The 13,726-nt window shown below is 40.0% G+C and overlaps 1 protein-coding gene across 1 annotated transcript in view; it reads left to right on the forward strand.

The window, feature by feature from the left end:
- Positions 1 to 13,726, forward strand: part of CLASP1 (cytoplasmic linker associated protein 1) — a 187,536-nt gene that overhangs the window by 102,106 nt on the left and 71,704 nt on the right. Inside the window, exons 19-21 of the mRNA XM_074911577.1 lie at positions 1,109 to 1,279; positions 10,681 to 10,788; positions 12,328 to 12,354. Of these exons, the coding sequence (XP_074767678.1) occupies positions 1,109 to 1,279; positions 10,681 to 10,788; positions 12,328 to 12,354 (306 nt within the window). The remainder of the gene's footprint in view (positions 1 to 1,108; positions 1,280 to 10,680; positions 10,789 to 12,327; positions 12,355 to 13,726) is intronic.

Raw genomic sequence — 13,726 nt, forward strand, 5'->3', positions numbered from 1 at the left:
TTTCAGACGCTATGATATGTAAAGAACAGTTTTGATCACTGTTTACTGCTCCTTAAAATGTCAACTTAGTGTGTAAACCTTTTAATTAGTTTTGGGTTATACACCACATTTCTGTGCATCAACTGTTGATACAACGATGCTTTTGAAAGTTAGTAAATCTGTTATTGTTTACATCTAAAGGAAAGGCTATAAAGCCTTGAAAATTATAGCCAAGGTATGTTTAGCTGTGCAATATCTGGAATAAACTACTGCTGATGCTAAGACATACAGCTACATAGGCTAATGGTACACCCAGCTTTACAATTTTCTGATTTCAGCACTTACTGGAGGCATTGTCTGCACACAAGTCCTACAGTGTTAAATTCCATCTTGCTGCTAATCTGTTTTTAATGTCAGATGGAATATTTAGGTGCAGCTTTCCTGTCCTAAGTAAATACGTACAATAAACTAAATAATGCATTTTAATACAGAATATAATTGACAAAATTTTGTTGGTAGAAGAGAAGCTGCCTTCTATACCTGACCAAGATTGGGTTCTGGCTGGTTTGTGTATACAGTACACCCTACTGAGACCTTTGATTCAAGGAGATACTGTTGTTTAACCTACTTGATTGTGCACACAAGTGCATGTTTGTTTGCAGCTGAGTAGTCCAGCTTCATGCTTAAGAGGGTAAGCATCAACAAGTGATGGGAACAGCAGTCCTCATGAGAAGATGAGGTGCTGGGAAGGAAGTTAGAACCTGGACTGAAGGACCTGCAGGTCTGTTTTGGCCAGCAACTTACAAGCTGTTGATGGGTACTGTGGTTGAACTTTCCCATCTAGGTTCTGTTAGAAATTTCTTTATTACTGGCCTGGCAGCCTTTTTGATCTCAGCACTTAGGTTAGTGTCTGATAAAGTTCTTAGAGGTAGCATCAGTAAGCATTGAAATATCTTTGCAGGCAATGTGGGGAAGCCCACACTGCCCTGATAAAGCATTCTTAGTTGAGGTATTTCAGTGCCAGCAGGGAGCATTAAAAATAGTACATTAAACTGCTTGTCAGGTTCTTTGAAGCACACGCTCAAAAAATTAATCTTCTTTATTCTGGATCTCCCACTCCCATCTGCAGCATCTACAGTAAGTACAAAATCTGTGTCAACACCAGGATCTCTGCAGCGATCCCGCAGTGACGTCGATGTGAATGCAGCAGCTAGTGCCAAGTCAAAAGTGACGTCTTCTGGAGCATCCACCCCCTTCAGTTCTGCTGCAGCCTTGCCCCCAGGCTCATACGCATCACTAGGTAAATCTACGTGTTCTACTCTTGCAGTTAGCTTTCTTTACTAGCAGAAAGTGCCTCATAGTTTTATTTGAATATTTAACTAGAAGAACATATCTCTGAGTTACCAGCTCTCCAGGATCAGTGTGTGATCTCTTGCCCTTTGGAATTAAGGAAAAAATTTGCAACAGAACTGACTTGAAGCAACTTCATAGTTTTTGAATTGTATAATAGTCTGCGTCTCGCTCTTCTTTCTGGGGAAAAGCAGATCTTACTAAAATTCTGGGACGTTGTTGAGGAAAATACTGCTCAGTTCCTTTTGAAATGTCCCCCTGTCTCTCTTCCTTCTCTTCCTTCCCTCCTTTCCTGAAACTGACTTTCCGTTAATTGTTTTATACTTTGAATAGTACATCTTAGTTGAGTTGGATCGCTTTCTGTTTTACAAGAGAAAGATGTAGAAGAGAAGTTGACCTTCCCTTCTCACCACACAAGATATAAGTATCTGTTCCTTATGCTGACTCTCTTTGGATTAGAGCCGAATGTCACAGTATTCTCTCAAAGCATCATATATCGCTTTCAGGCGCTTCATGGTTTCTTACAACAAAGTTTGCATTTGATCTTTCTCTCCTGAAGATGCTGTTGAAGGAGGCATGGAGGAGGAAATGCAAGGTGGTGATTGACACCATATTTGCAGAGCTTCAACTTGGTTATGAGTAGAGCTGATCGTCTGAGCTAGTTTCTCATTCTGCTGGTTTCATGCAAATCTAATTCCAGACTTTTCATCGATTTACCTTTACAAGAAAAAGAAAAATCAGAAATCAGTGGTCTTGATTTAAGCTGTATAGATTGTCTTCATGGAGTCAGTTGAAAAGTAGCTTCTCCTTAGTGCAGGGCATTTGGTCTTTAGTCTGATAAAATCTGCTTGGTGATTTGTATAGGGATGATTTCTATAGATTCCTTTTGTAGACTGGTTTCTTTCATACCTGAAATATTTTATCTTCACTTAAATGTGTTCGTTGTATTTGGTTCAGAAGCTGAATTCTTATTCTGATTTAAATTGTTCATACTCAGTTCAAGATTTATACACATTGCAGTGAAAAAATAAGACAGGATAGGAAGTTGATCACATAATAGCATGCTTTTGAGCTTACAGATGCAACCACTTTTCAGTCACGCTGCATACTGGCTTCTGTGGCAAAACTGCTTTCGAAAAATCTTATGTCACAAGGAAGAACATAAGGGGGGAAGTATCTACTAAAGTGGGCTTTGTCCTTGAAGCCAGGAGACTGAATACTGTGTTAATCTTGCTCTTAAAAGAGACTGTAGGAGAAAAGCAGCAAATGCACTCGAAGTGATGCAGACATGGCTGCTCCTGAAAGAGCCTGCTTCCTTTTGAGCTAGTAGGGACATTTGTCACCTGTGCATTCCCATGAGAGAAATGGTGAGACAAGCAATCAAAATGGAGTTTGGAAAAGGTTGGTTTGGCAAAGGTTGGTTATTGGAGGAGATAAAAGCTGCAAGCGTGTTCTTCAGATACGTCAAGATTTGATTTGCTGCTGAGTCAAGCTTTTTTCATTAATTGTGTTAATTTTTGCATATTACTGTAGCTAATATATAGTGTCCACTTCTGTGGATGTTACTAATTTTCCCTATTAACCCTTTCCTTGTTTTTTTTTAATTTGCTTAAAGATGGTACTACCACTAAAACCGAGGGTAAGCAGTCTCTGTGTAACTGAGGTGTGTCCACAGTCGTACCACCCTACCTGGTCTCTGTTCTCAAAGTGTTATCTGGTTCTCATCCATGTTCACTGGTGACCTGCATGAAGTGTTGCATGGTTGTCCTGCTCATTTTGATGCCATGGGGTATTCTTCACTTTCTCTTCAAGCTCCTCCCTGCTAATAGGCACTAGTCTGCTTTTATGACTTGCTTGACTTCTGATTGCAAAGTTGTATGTGAGTTTCAAGTACTGCTTTTGGTTGAAGGTGACCTGCTCACAGATTAAAACCAAAACAAAACAGAAAAAACAACACAGGGCTCTTGTTTTCTTGCTCCATGATGTGTAAAGGTTTGCTGTGTTTTTCCATCCAAAGCTCAGGTCACAACTGCCAAATGCTTTTGGGAAGAGACTGGGCAGCGAGAGAATTGAATGAGATGATCACATGGCAGAAAAATGAGGACAGTAAACAATGATCTCTAGGGAAGGAATATTTAGTCAACCTCTTTAAACCTGAGCTCTCTTTTTGTTGTTAACTGTTTGAGTGAGACGGCTTACATCTAAGACAGTTGGAGGAAAGGCTTTTTTTTCAAGAACACTGAGCCCTGCTAGTTTGGGAGGGCTCCCAGTCTGTTTCTCTGGCTTGTTGTCAAAGCTTGTTCTTTATTTCGTATTTCTCAAGCAAGAAAGATCACTGGGAAATCACTTTTTATGAGGTAGACAGGAGTTGAAAACAAGAATGTCTTCTACACAGAATGAAGACAGCACCACCCTCCCACCTCCCCCAACAAACCCATTTTTTTCCTGATGCAAGTCTCTTTTCAAGGGATCTATTACTGTCTTGTGGGACTGTGCTCATATCCTTGATGGCTGCTTGTATTTGGATGTGGTGGTCTGAGAAGTGCCACTGTGCTGTTGTGACGTGTGTGTTTTCCTTACTATTGTCGATGAGTTAATTTATTATTTAGAGGGAAAGGTCTCTACTGTTTTTGGAACTGGTACTTAATCTTAGTGTTGAGAGATGAACTGGCTCAGCATCATGGGCAAATGTTTGTGCTATGTGATCTGTCAGTGATAAGGAGTATGTAGTTGGCCTAAACACCTGTATTTCTAAATCAATAGTGAATTAGATAAAGTTCCACACTGTTGTGATACTGAACTTTTTTATTTATTGTTGACCCTTTTTTTCTCTTCTTCCTTTCTTCCCAGTTCTCAAATCTTTCTATTCTTGGCCTAGCTTTGTAGCATTGAATGTTTAATGGTAATTTATAAAATACCCTTTACAGCTCTCAGTCCTCTCCTAGAATGTAATAATATCTGTGGAGGCCCATTACAACAGCTGTCCTCTGGAATACCTTTTTTTCCAGTTTATTAAATGCTTTGTTGTCATAATGCAAAAGGGTGGGGTTTTTTATTTGATTAGGTTTTGTTTTTTTTCTATTCAGCTATATTGGAAGCAGATTGGATTTGGTGAAAATCCGTAATAGAAACCAGCAAGTTGTTTTGAAGGGAAAGACTGTGAGATGAACTTTCAGAAATGGAGTTTGCTGTCCCCTTAGTGTTAAATGCCAGATCTCATCTCTTCTTTTTGCTGGAGGATTCTCTTTTTTTCAGTGAGGATCAGAAGAGAATTGTAACAACATGGTACACTACAGCCAGAGCTCTTGAATGATGAGTTTAATCACTGTTTGAAACTCCTCATTTTTGTCTTACTTCGAGCAGTTGAGGGAAAACCAGCCTTTGTTGAGGATCCAGTGCATCCTACAGATGAAGGCTGAGAAAATTCTTCTGCCAACTCCTGATCTTGCAGAGTTTGTCAGGAGCTTGAGGGAAGGCAAAACTTTATATTCTTGATGTAAATGTAAAAATTAAGGGGGTGGGGACAGGGGAACAGAAAAACATCCCCTTGCTCTGGAAATACCTGCGTGTGCTGGAGACACTCTTTGAACATAGAGAAGAAATTCTGTCCACACTCAAGCTCATGTGGGTTTTTTGCAGGTCACCAGTAAGTAATTTAAGAGCAAATCCCTGTGGGTTTTTTGTGTGGTTCAGCTTGACGTTAAATCTGCAGTCTGGTTCCCATCATGGCTTTCTGCAGCTACAGTGTAAAAGTTCTGCACCTTCCCCTCAGCCGGGAGTCAGCATTGTGCGAACTTGGCAGCTCCCATCTGTTTTGCCCTCAGTTCTCCTCAGTATTTTGTTTTTGAGCCAGATATCTCAAAGCAGGAACAAGATAGTGGATTGTGCCAGTGTCAAGAATACAAGTTAAAAGCCAAGTATCAGTCCTTTGGTTTTAAGTAGTGTCAACCCAAATTGACAAATGCTCTTGAAATGCACTTCCTCATGGAAATGAAGCATGAGTCTATATACCACTTAGATCTGTATAGGTCTTCTGTCATCTCTGTGCTGTGAGGCTGTGTCTTCATGAAATACACAGTTAGGTCTTGATTGCCCAGACCCTTCATGTATGGATATCTCTTGAACTTCATTAAAATCTTTGTAGACAGAAGGCTTGTAAGATCTAAACATTTATAGTCTTGATTGGTACTTCACAGCTGGTGCTATGCAGGTAGCAGTTGTGCCATGTTTGTTATACCTGATTAAAGGGAAACCCTAGAAAAGTTTCTGCTTGTTTTACCACGGAATAGCTTTTCAAGGAGTATTTAAAAAAAGGTGCATAATGCTGACTTTTAGTACAGAATATCAAAGTGAGCTTAAAGACAAGCCCTTCAGACAAGCCTTACGTAAAAGGGGGAAGTGTAAATGCTGGTCTGTCGTGAAACTGGCAAGTTTAAAACAAAACCTTCAGTTTCTGGAGTTAGTAGCACAATTTTTAATAGTTTTATTATTCACTGGAAAGAAAATAAAATCTGGTTTGTTATAGTTTTCAGATAACTTAGGCTCAAAAAGAGCGGTCTTCTCAGTTGAACATCTTGAACACCTTACCATAGGTTTTGGGAGTAACACAAGTTTTAAGAAGTCAACATTCCTGTTTTCTTCCCTGCCTTAAAGCTCTCCCTTGTTCTCAAGGTCAAAGCTTGATTCAAAGGTATGACTTTATGTGGTACCTTAAATAGAAATGTTCACGAAGTAGGTTTCTTTGTTCTCTTGGACCATCCCTTTGCGAGTGCAGACTTGATTTGCCCGAGCTTGTTGTAGGGCAAAGTGGTGCCACTATTGTACCCTCAGCCCTCTGCTTTGGAGGGAGTTCTCGTGCGAGACCCATAGGCAGCGTATGCTGATGGTTTTCAGTAAGTATTGAGGGCTTCTCAGGGAACATTACAGTGCAGCCACGTCCTATAGTAGTATAATGTTGGACACGTGCCAAATATGCATGGAAACCATTCCGATGGTGGTTGTAAAAAGTTCTTTACAGCTTTTATATGTAAAGCATGTTTTAAATTGATGTGTGCATGTCTCAGATGTCCACATGTCATTTAGCAGTGACACAGCTAGGAGGGTTCTAGACGCTCTTTCAGGAATGTTTTTCTCCCAAGTGGGGGAAGAAGCCAGTGCTGAGTAACCTAAATGCATTAACCTGATCCATGGAGACCATCTCAGTGCTTCCATATATAACTTCTGTGGTTGTAGGTATCATTATTCACAGTGTGGAACAGATTAAACTGAGTTGTGGAGCTGTTATGTACCATTTCTTGGGTAATTGAACCCATTTTCTTCAGTGTAATATACAGGCTGAGTCTCACAAAGCCTATGTCTGTTCTGAGCACTGGGGGTGGAGACGCTGCAGTATCCACCCAGAGGAGCTCAGAATGCTGCCAGATGAAGCCTCCTGTAATGCAAAAATGTTATCATAGAGTCTTCCTTCACTTGTTCCTTTTTAAAAAACAAAACCAGACAACCTTCCTAAGTTTTAGACGTATGTTAGACATTTCAGGGTTGACTCTGATCCATTGATTGTTGTAAAAATGACAGTAACTTTAAAAAATAAAACCAAAATCTCCTAAAAACCCACAAATGGTTTCTTAAAACAAAGCATTTATGGGAGTCTTTCAAAATACTTTCTGTACCAACAACAATGTGTCACATGTCAAATTTAGATCAAGGGCTTTTTTATGGAAATACTCTTACGGTTTTTGGAAACTAGTTGGGGCAGTCTTTATCTGTTTCTTTGCTGTGCTGCTGTTGTCAAGATGCAGTAATTCTTTTAAAAGCAGCAGAGAAATAATAGTTATGAAATATGCATTGCTACATCTGCAGTTTGAGCTAGATATGGAAACAAACCCACTTGAAAGCAAAGAAGTTTTGGGAGGGGAGACGTCTGCTTGAGTTTAACAAAAAAAAAAAGTCTGAATAACTTGATAGGTTATTTCCAATTCTGCTTGAAATTAGTTTTTCTGTCTGGGGTAGAATGATAGAGAAAAACCACACAAATAGTCCTCTGTGCAAATAACTCTTGGATGTGAATGCAGACTTTTGTTTGCAGATGAAATTCTTAAGGCAATGTAGTAGAGACATTTGTATTGTATAGATGAACTTCTATATATACATGCTGTACTTGGTATAATAGATATTAAAAATATTGATATTTTCAGGCCAGACAAATACTGATTCATCTTACACTACTATAAAGCAAGTAGGTTTTGGGTATCATAAGACTAATTTAAAAGTTGTGCTTGCATGTGAAGATAAGTTAACATATGAAACATCCTTGATATCTCTCCAGGTTTTGTATCTCATAGAGATTTGCCTAAAGCAATTTTGAGTTCCAGTTGGTCATTTATTTTACAGCTAAAAACTTGGATAGGAGAGAACTTAGAATCTTAGCTTTTTGTCTGAGAGTAGCTTTGAGTCACTTATTTTGAACCATACCATTTGTATGTTGCAAGCAAGATTGATTATCTGCATGAAAAAATACAGGTTTTTAAGTTCAGAAAATAAAACTTTGGAAAGTACATTAACAGTTCGTGCTTCAAGGAATACATATAATTGACATCAGATGGCACATTTTTCCTTCTGTGAAGAATTCAAGGGGCATTTCCTCCCCCCCCCCCATGTTTTACTTTATCCTAGGACTTCAAAGAATAAAGTACTCTTAGGGTAAGCTATTACTGTGCTATCACAGTATTCATATAATTACATGATTTTTGCATCATTATTTTCTAGTTTCTGCCATTTCTGTTACTATTTGCATAATACAAGTCCAGTGCAGAGTTAGTTCAAACACTTATCAGCCTTTTTAGAAAGACGAGAAAACTTCTATCAGCATTGGGACTCCATTCATTCTTCCTGTGCAAGAGCAACTCTTCGTCTCGCATTTTTCTCTCTGACACACATTAGGCCAAAATCAGTGTGCAAATCTACCAGTCCAAAAGGAAGCAGAATTTTGTTCTGGGCATTCATTCATTTAGAAACTGCTGAAGAAGCAAATCTTGCTTTCTCTTTATATATTATCTTAGGCTTTGTATTTCCTAAGCTGGGAGAGTCACTTACTACATATTGTCCCAGTTTTTACCTTCCTCTTAGTCACTTGCTGATAAAGAAAAAAAGATTTTGTAGATTTGGAAAGAACAGAAAATTTTGAGGATCCTGAGTGGCCTGTGCATAAAAGGAGGCATCAGTCCCTTCTCACCCATTCTTGGCCCATACACATCGCTAAACGCATTTTCCAATACTGTCTGTTACTGTGTAATGTTGAATTTCAGCTTGAGAAAGTCCCCCAGGACTTTCTGCAATGCTGAATCCTTCTGTTGGTGTTCTAGAAAGATGTAAGTTAATTCTGTTACTGGTTCCTAAGACTGGTCAGGTTTAACTTCTTGTCTTAATGTTTTATACCCCTGCTGCCACCAGTGATGCCCTCCTGATGTGAGAAATGAAAAAGACGGCTTCTGACAAGAACGTGAGGTCCTTCTGCCTCCTTCCCCATACACCCTGCTTTGAAGCCTGTGGTGGGGTTTTGGGGTACATACCTCGTGGCAAGTCACACAGTGGCTCTGCTCATCTGCGTGTAGCTGTGCAGGTGCCAAATTTGTGAGGGATGGGAGTGGGCCAGCAAAGAGCTCTAGAGCTGCCCCTGGTTGTGTATCAGGCTGACCATTTGTAAGGGGCAGACAATGTACTAGAGCAGAGGAGATCTACAGCCTTGCTGGTGGTAAGAAGACCTTAGCAGCCAGTTTCACGATTGTTGGACTCACGTGGACATGCTCAGTTTGTTTAGTTGAGTCAGTGGTTAAAAAGTGGCTTTTTTATATTTTCCCAGTTTTATGGTAACTATATCTTCTGTGTCTCAGCTACTAACAGTTCTTTGAATGTGGATACCTGTATCTTGCCTATTGAGCTACTTTAAAACCAGATGTTGGTGGAGAGGTTTGAAGTACAGCTGTCCTCTAGGCTTTTCCCCCTGCAAACAATAAGCTTTCTTCTTAAACATCTTCTTGTCACTTTATGTCTATCAGAAACTTGCAGACCATGTTATGAATATTTTGAGAGCTCAGAGAAGAGAGTTCTCAATCCGTCCAGCCTGGGCTGCTTGCCATTGTCTTGTCCTGCATGTGTATCTTATGTGAAGTGATTTTTCTTTTTTCTTTTTCGTGGGGGGTGGGAAGTGTATATTTCCCTGTTCATATTTCTATGTATGCTTATGGTGGAGACAGGGCAGGAGATGAATATCTGTAACTAGTGGGTGCAGCTGTCTAGACTCTCTGCTTACCTGTTGTGTTGGGTTTTTTCCTTTTTTATTGTGCCTGAAACTTGAAGTCATCCTCTGAATGCAGGATAGCACTGGCATAAGTCCTGAGAAAGAACTTCAGATTTGGCTGAGAACTGAGTTGTTGAAAAGTACTGATGGAGGACTTTCTTTGTGTTGCTCTTAATTATCATTTCTTTCCCATTAACTAGAGACAGATAATTGAAGCTTAGCACTGGAAAGAACATTCTGTAGGAAACAGCCCTGCCCCAGGATGGGGATGAACCGATGACCCTGTAAGCTTTTCTAGCTCAAATTTCTGTGGCTTTTTCAGGAGGAAAGGATAGAAAAAGGACCAAGAACACTTTGAGACTTTATATCTATTCTCTGCTTAAATAAAGAGCAGACACACAGAATCATTTTTCCACAATGCTGATTGTGCTAAATGGGACTCTCCATTACAAGTAAAGTTACACTGATCTCGGGGATAAATATGAGGGATCTGTAAACAGCAGGGAAAATTCAATGAGCCTGAAATAAAAGCGTAGTCAGGCTGCATCGACAGACTCTCGCAGGAGTGCATGCCAGCCTGTGCATGTAGAGCAGGATGTAAAGCACCAAACTGCTAATTGGAAGTCCCAGCGATGGAATTTGTGGGGGCATCTGTCACACCCGTCTCTAAAAGGGTGATCTCCTTGTCAGAAAGTAATAATTTGATAAGGGAAGAAGCATTTAGGAGACTGGAATTTTTGTTGTTGATCATTTGTAAAGAAGCTACTATAGAACAGAAGCAAAGGCTGTAGAGAGGTAATATATTTTAATTAAACTGGCTGATAGCATTACAGAAAGCAAATAAGTTTTTGGACTCATGGGCTGTGACTGTTTCCACTCCCTCCCTTGCGTCTCAGCCAGTCTAATAAAAGATGTTGCCTCTCCCTGTAAAATTCTTTTGTACCCTGGTTAATTGTGTGTATAGCAACCCTGCAAGCATAGAACAGCATGTTAGACACTGCTGCTGCCTTTGAAAGAAACCTATTAACAGTCTGATTGTCTTTGCCTTCCTCCAGGTCGGATTCGTACGAGGAGACAGAGCTCTGGCAGTGCCACAAGCGTCACCTCAACGCCTGCTGATACCCGAGGCCGCAGCCGGGCTAAAGTAGTTTCCCAGTCCCAGCGTAAGAAGTGTTTTATTTCTGGGGGAACAGAACAAATAGTTATTAGTATGTTTCTCTTGAATTGTAGTAGCATCAGCTGAGGATTGAGCTCACTTCTAATACCATTTGGACACGTAACAGAACGAATACCCACTCAGCCAGCGTGTGCACTTGCTGACAAATAGGGCCCCAAATCTGAGTGCTTAGCTGCTGCCTTTTTTTACCAGCTGTGCAGCAGAATTTCATGTTGATATGATGTGTAGGACTAAGTAACTTGCACTGGGTCCCATGTGAGACACCCTCTGTGTCTGTAGCTGATTGCTGTCTTGGGTTCTTGCCCTGCCAAGCTTCTGCTTATGTGACTGTATTTCTGTATGTGTAACACATGAGCTGTCTAAAGTTAATGAGATTTGACATCAGTTTAAAATAGGACGTTACCTATTTTGTGTAGATACGAGGGAGGTGGTTCTGCTCTCTGATTCACATGACGCATCTGTGCTCTCTGGCTTCCTGGCAAGGCATGGTTTTCCCTTAGGAGCCATACATATGGTGCTGCTGCATATTCGTCATGTGTATCTGAGAAGAATTTTGTCACTCAAACTTTAAAAGGATTGGGGGGATGGAGAAAGCCACTCATGTTTTGAGGACCTTCAAGCTTGTGGGTAAGAGCAGGTGGGGTTTGTGGAAAGATGTCTTTGTTCTGAGGACTTGTCTTGCTTTGTACACCTATTTTTTAAAAGCCCTTCTCTGTTCATTCTCTCATTGCTTTGCTCTGTCGTGCTGGAGGGATGGAGAGCTAGTTTTAGCATTGTGTTAGGCTGGGAGAGCTGAAGAGAGAATTGTTATATTCTGGATGGGGCCAAATGGAAATCTTTACATTGAGGTCATGAAGGAATTTGGGCTTTGGTATGCTGATCTAAATTTGATTTGTTCAGTTTTGAACCTAAAACTGATTCAAAGCCAGAAATTACCTTTTTTCCTAAACTTATTTTGGTGAAAAATTACCAGACCGGATGAGACAAGTCTCAGAAGTATTTTAAGAATAGTTGAGTATCCAAAGGTTTCAAAAATTATGGACTTAGGTTTTTTGTAGAATGTTTTATGAAGCTTTGGGATGGTCATATCTGAACCTGCTGCCTTGGTCTAGTTTGCTGAATTCTGTTTCCAGCCTAGCCCAACCAGATGCGATCTTTATCCTTAAGCCAAACATCGCATGAAATAACTTAGGCAGATATAATACAGTCACAGGACCAAATTCTCCATGCTCACAGAATATAACCCTGTTGCAATTTTGCAGGCTGGGCTGGGGTGTAATTTAGAGCGGAACTTGTGTCTCCATGTGTTGGTTGACATTTAGCTAAGAAGCTGATCAACCTTGGGAAGTTGTTAGTTGCAGCTGCTTGTTAACTCACTGTATTCTGCAGAGGCTTTAGGAGTGACATGTTTGTAAATAATTCTGTCTGTATTGTGTATAGCATAAACCGCATGCTGAACACTGTATTGTCTTACTGTCTTTTAATCCACTTTTTGCCTGTCCTTTGGTCTGCCCTCATAATCAAGGATCCAGATCAGCTAATCCTGCTGGTGGTAAGAAACATTTTCCCTTTCTTGCTTTCTCACATTATTTCCTTCACATTTTTTAACTGCTAAGCTTTTAGTTTCCCTCACTCTCTCCTAACTATGACACTTAAAATGTATTTTCTTAGTCATAAATCCAAACGTGTATAGCAAGTGATGTTGCTTTCTCATAGTAATCAAACGTGATAAGTGTACATTCTGCATATTGAAGCTGGCTTGTTGCTGCAGCTTAAACCCCAGGTGCTAAATTCTTCTTACAGTTACTTCAGTGCAACCATGCTGACATCAGTGAGATTGCAGCAGCGTAACTGAGAGGAGTCTTGGCTTTTAGGATGTGGATGCTGTGTGTGAGACTGGCATCTGTCACAAATATTCTCACTTGTAGGGGGCGGAGAGCCAGCACCACATGCAGTGTTGGACTATATGATTTGATTGATGCAAAATGTCTTTGGCCAAAAAAATTGGAGGGGGCAAGTAAGTTAAAATAATGTGTTATGGTATTGTCCATGAGATTAATAGCATTACATATCTTCCTAAGATAGAACAATCTTGCTCGTCGTATTAGTATCTGGAACTGAAATTTTTGTGAAATGTGTAGATACTTTTCAGAAAGAATCAACATGAATATTAGTTCAGAATGTGAGGTTGCCTGACTGTTCTTACAACCTTTTGAAATATACTTTCCCTGCCTGTTTTAGCAAGCAAATTGAATGTCAGGAATGATAGTATCAGCAATAAATTTTCAGTGACTTTTATGTACCTGAAGAAGCAAAAAAGAGGTTTGAATCTATTAATCTCACAATTCTTTATGATTACCTTTAAACTAGCATTACTTTAATTTTCACAAAACTTACCAAATGAAGATCCATGGGGGAAAAAAGGGATTATTCAGGTTATTGAGTTAGACAGCAAGACTATTTCAGATAGAAATATCTACTGCAGCTGGAATGTAAATATGTAAATAAACCTTCGTTGGTAGACTGTCTTGCAGGCAACATGGCTTAGAAGAAATGTAAACTTGACATGGATTAATCAAACAGACAAGGGAAAATAAAACAGCCCAGCCACTCAACTTGCTAAAAATTTTCTACAGCTGCAAAATAACTGAATAGCTTAAGTTTAGCCAATCAGAACTAAGTAAGCCAGCATCTCTACAAATGTGACAGGCTTACTTGGTTTACCCTTTATTGTGCTGATCTGCTGTTGTGGAGGTGGTATTTTTTAAAAACTTCCCTTCGCTGAATTATTGCAGGAAAGTAATACCACCACTGCAGTATAGCATGAAGATGCCCGAGCTGCTTTGCAGCCCATTACCTGTGCCAGAAACCGGCGCGCTGCAGCACAGCTCTCCACACAGGCTGATCTGTGTTGCTTCGCGAGG

The sequence above is a fragment of the Athene noctua genome, chromosome 7 (genome assembly GCF_965140245.1).
Source record: "Athene noctua chromosome 7, bAthNoc1.hap1.1, whole genome shotgun sequence".
NCBI classification, from domain to species: Eukaryota; Metazoa; Chordata; class Aves; order Strigiformes; family Strigidae; genus Athene; species Athene noctua.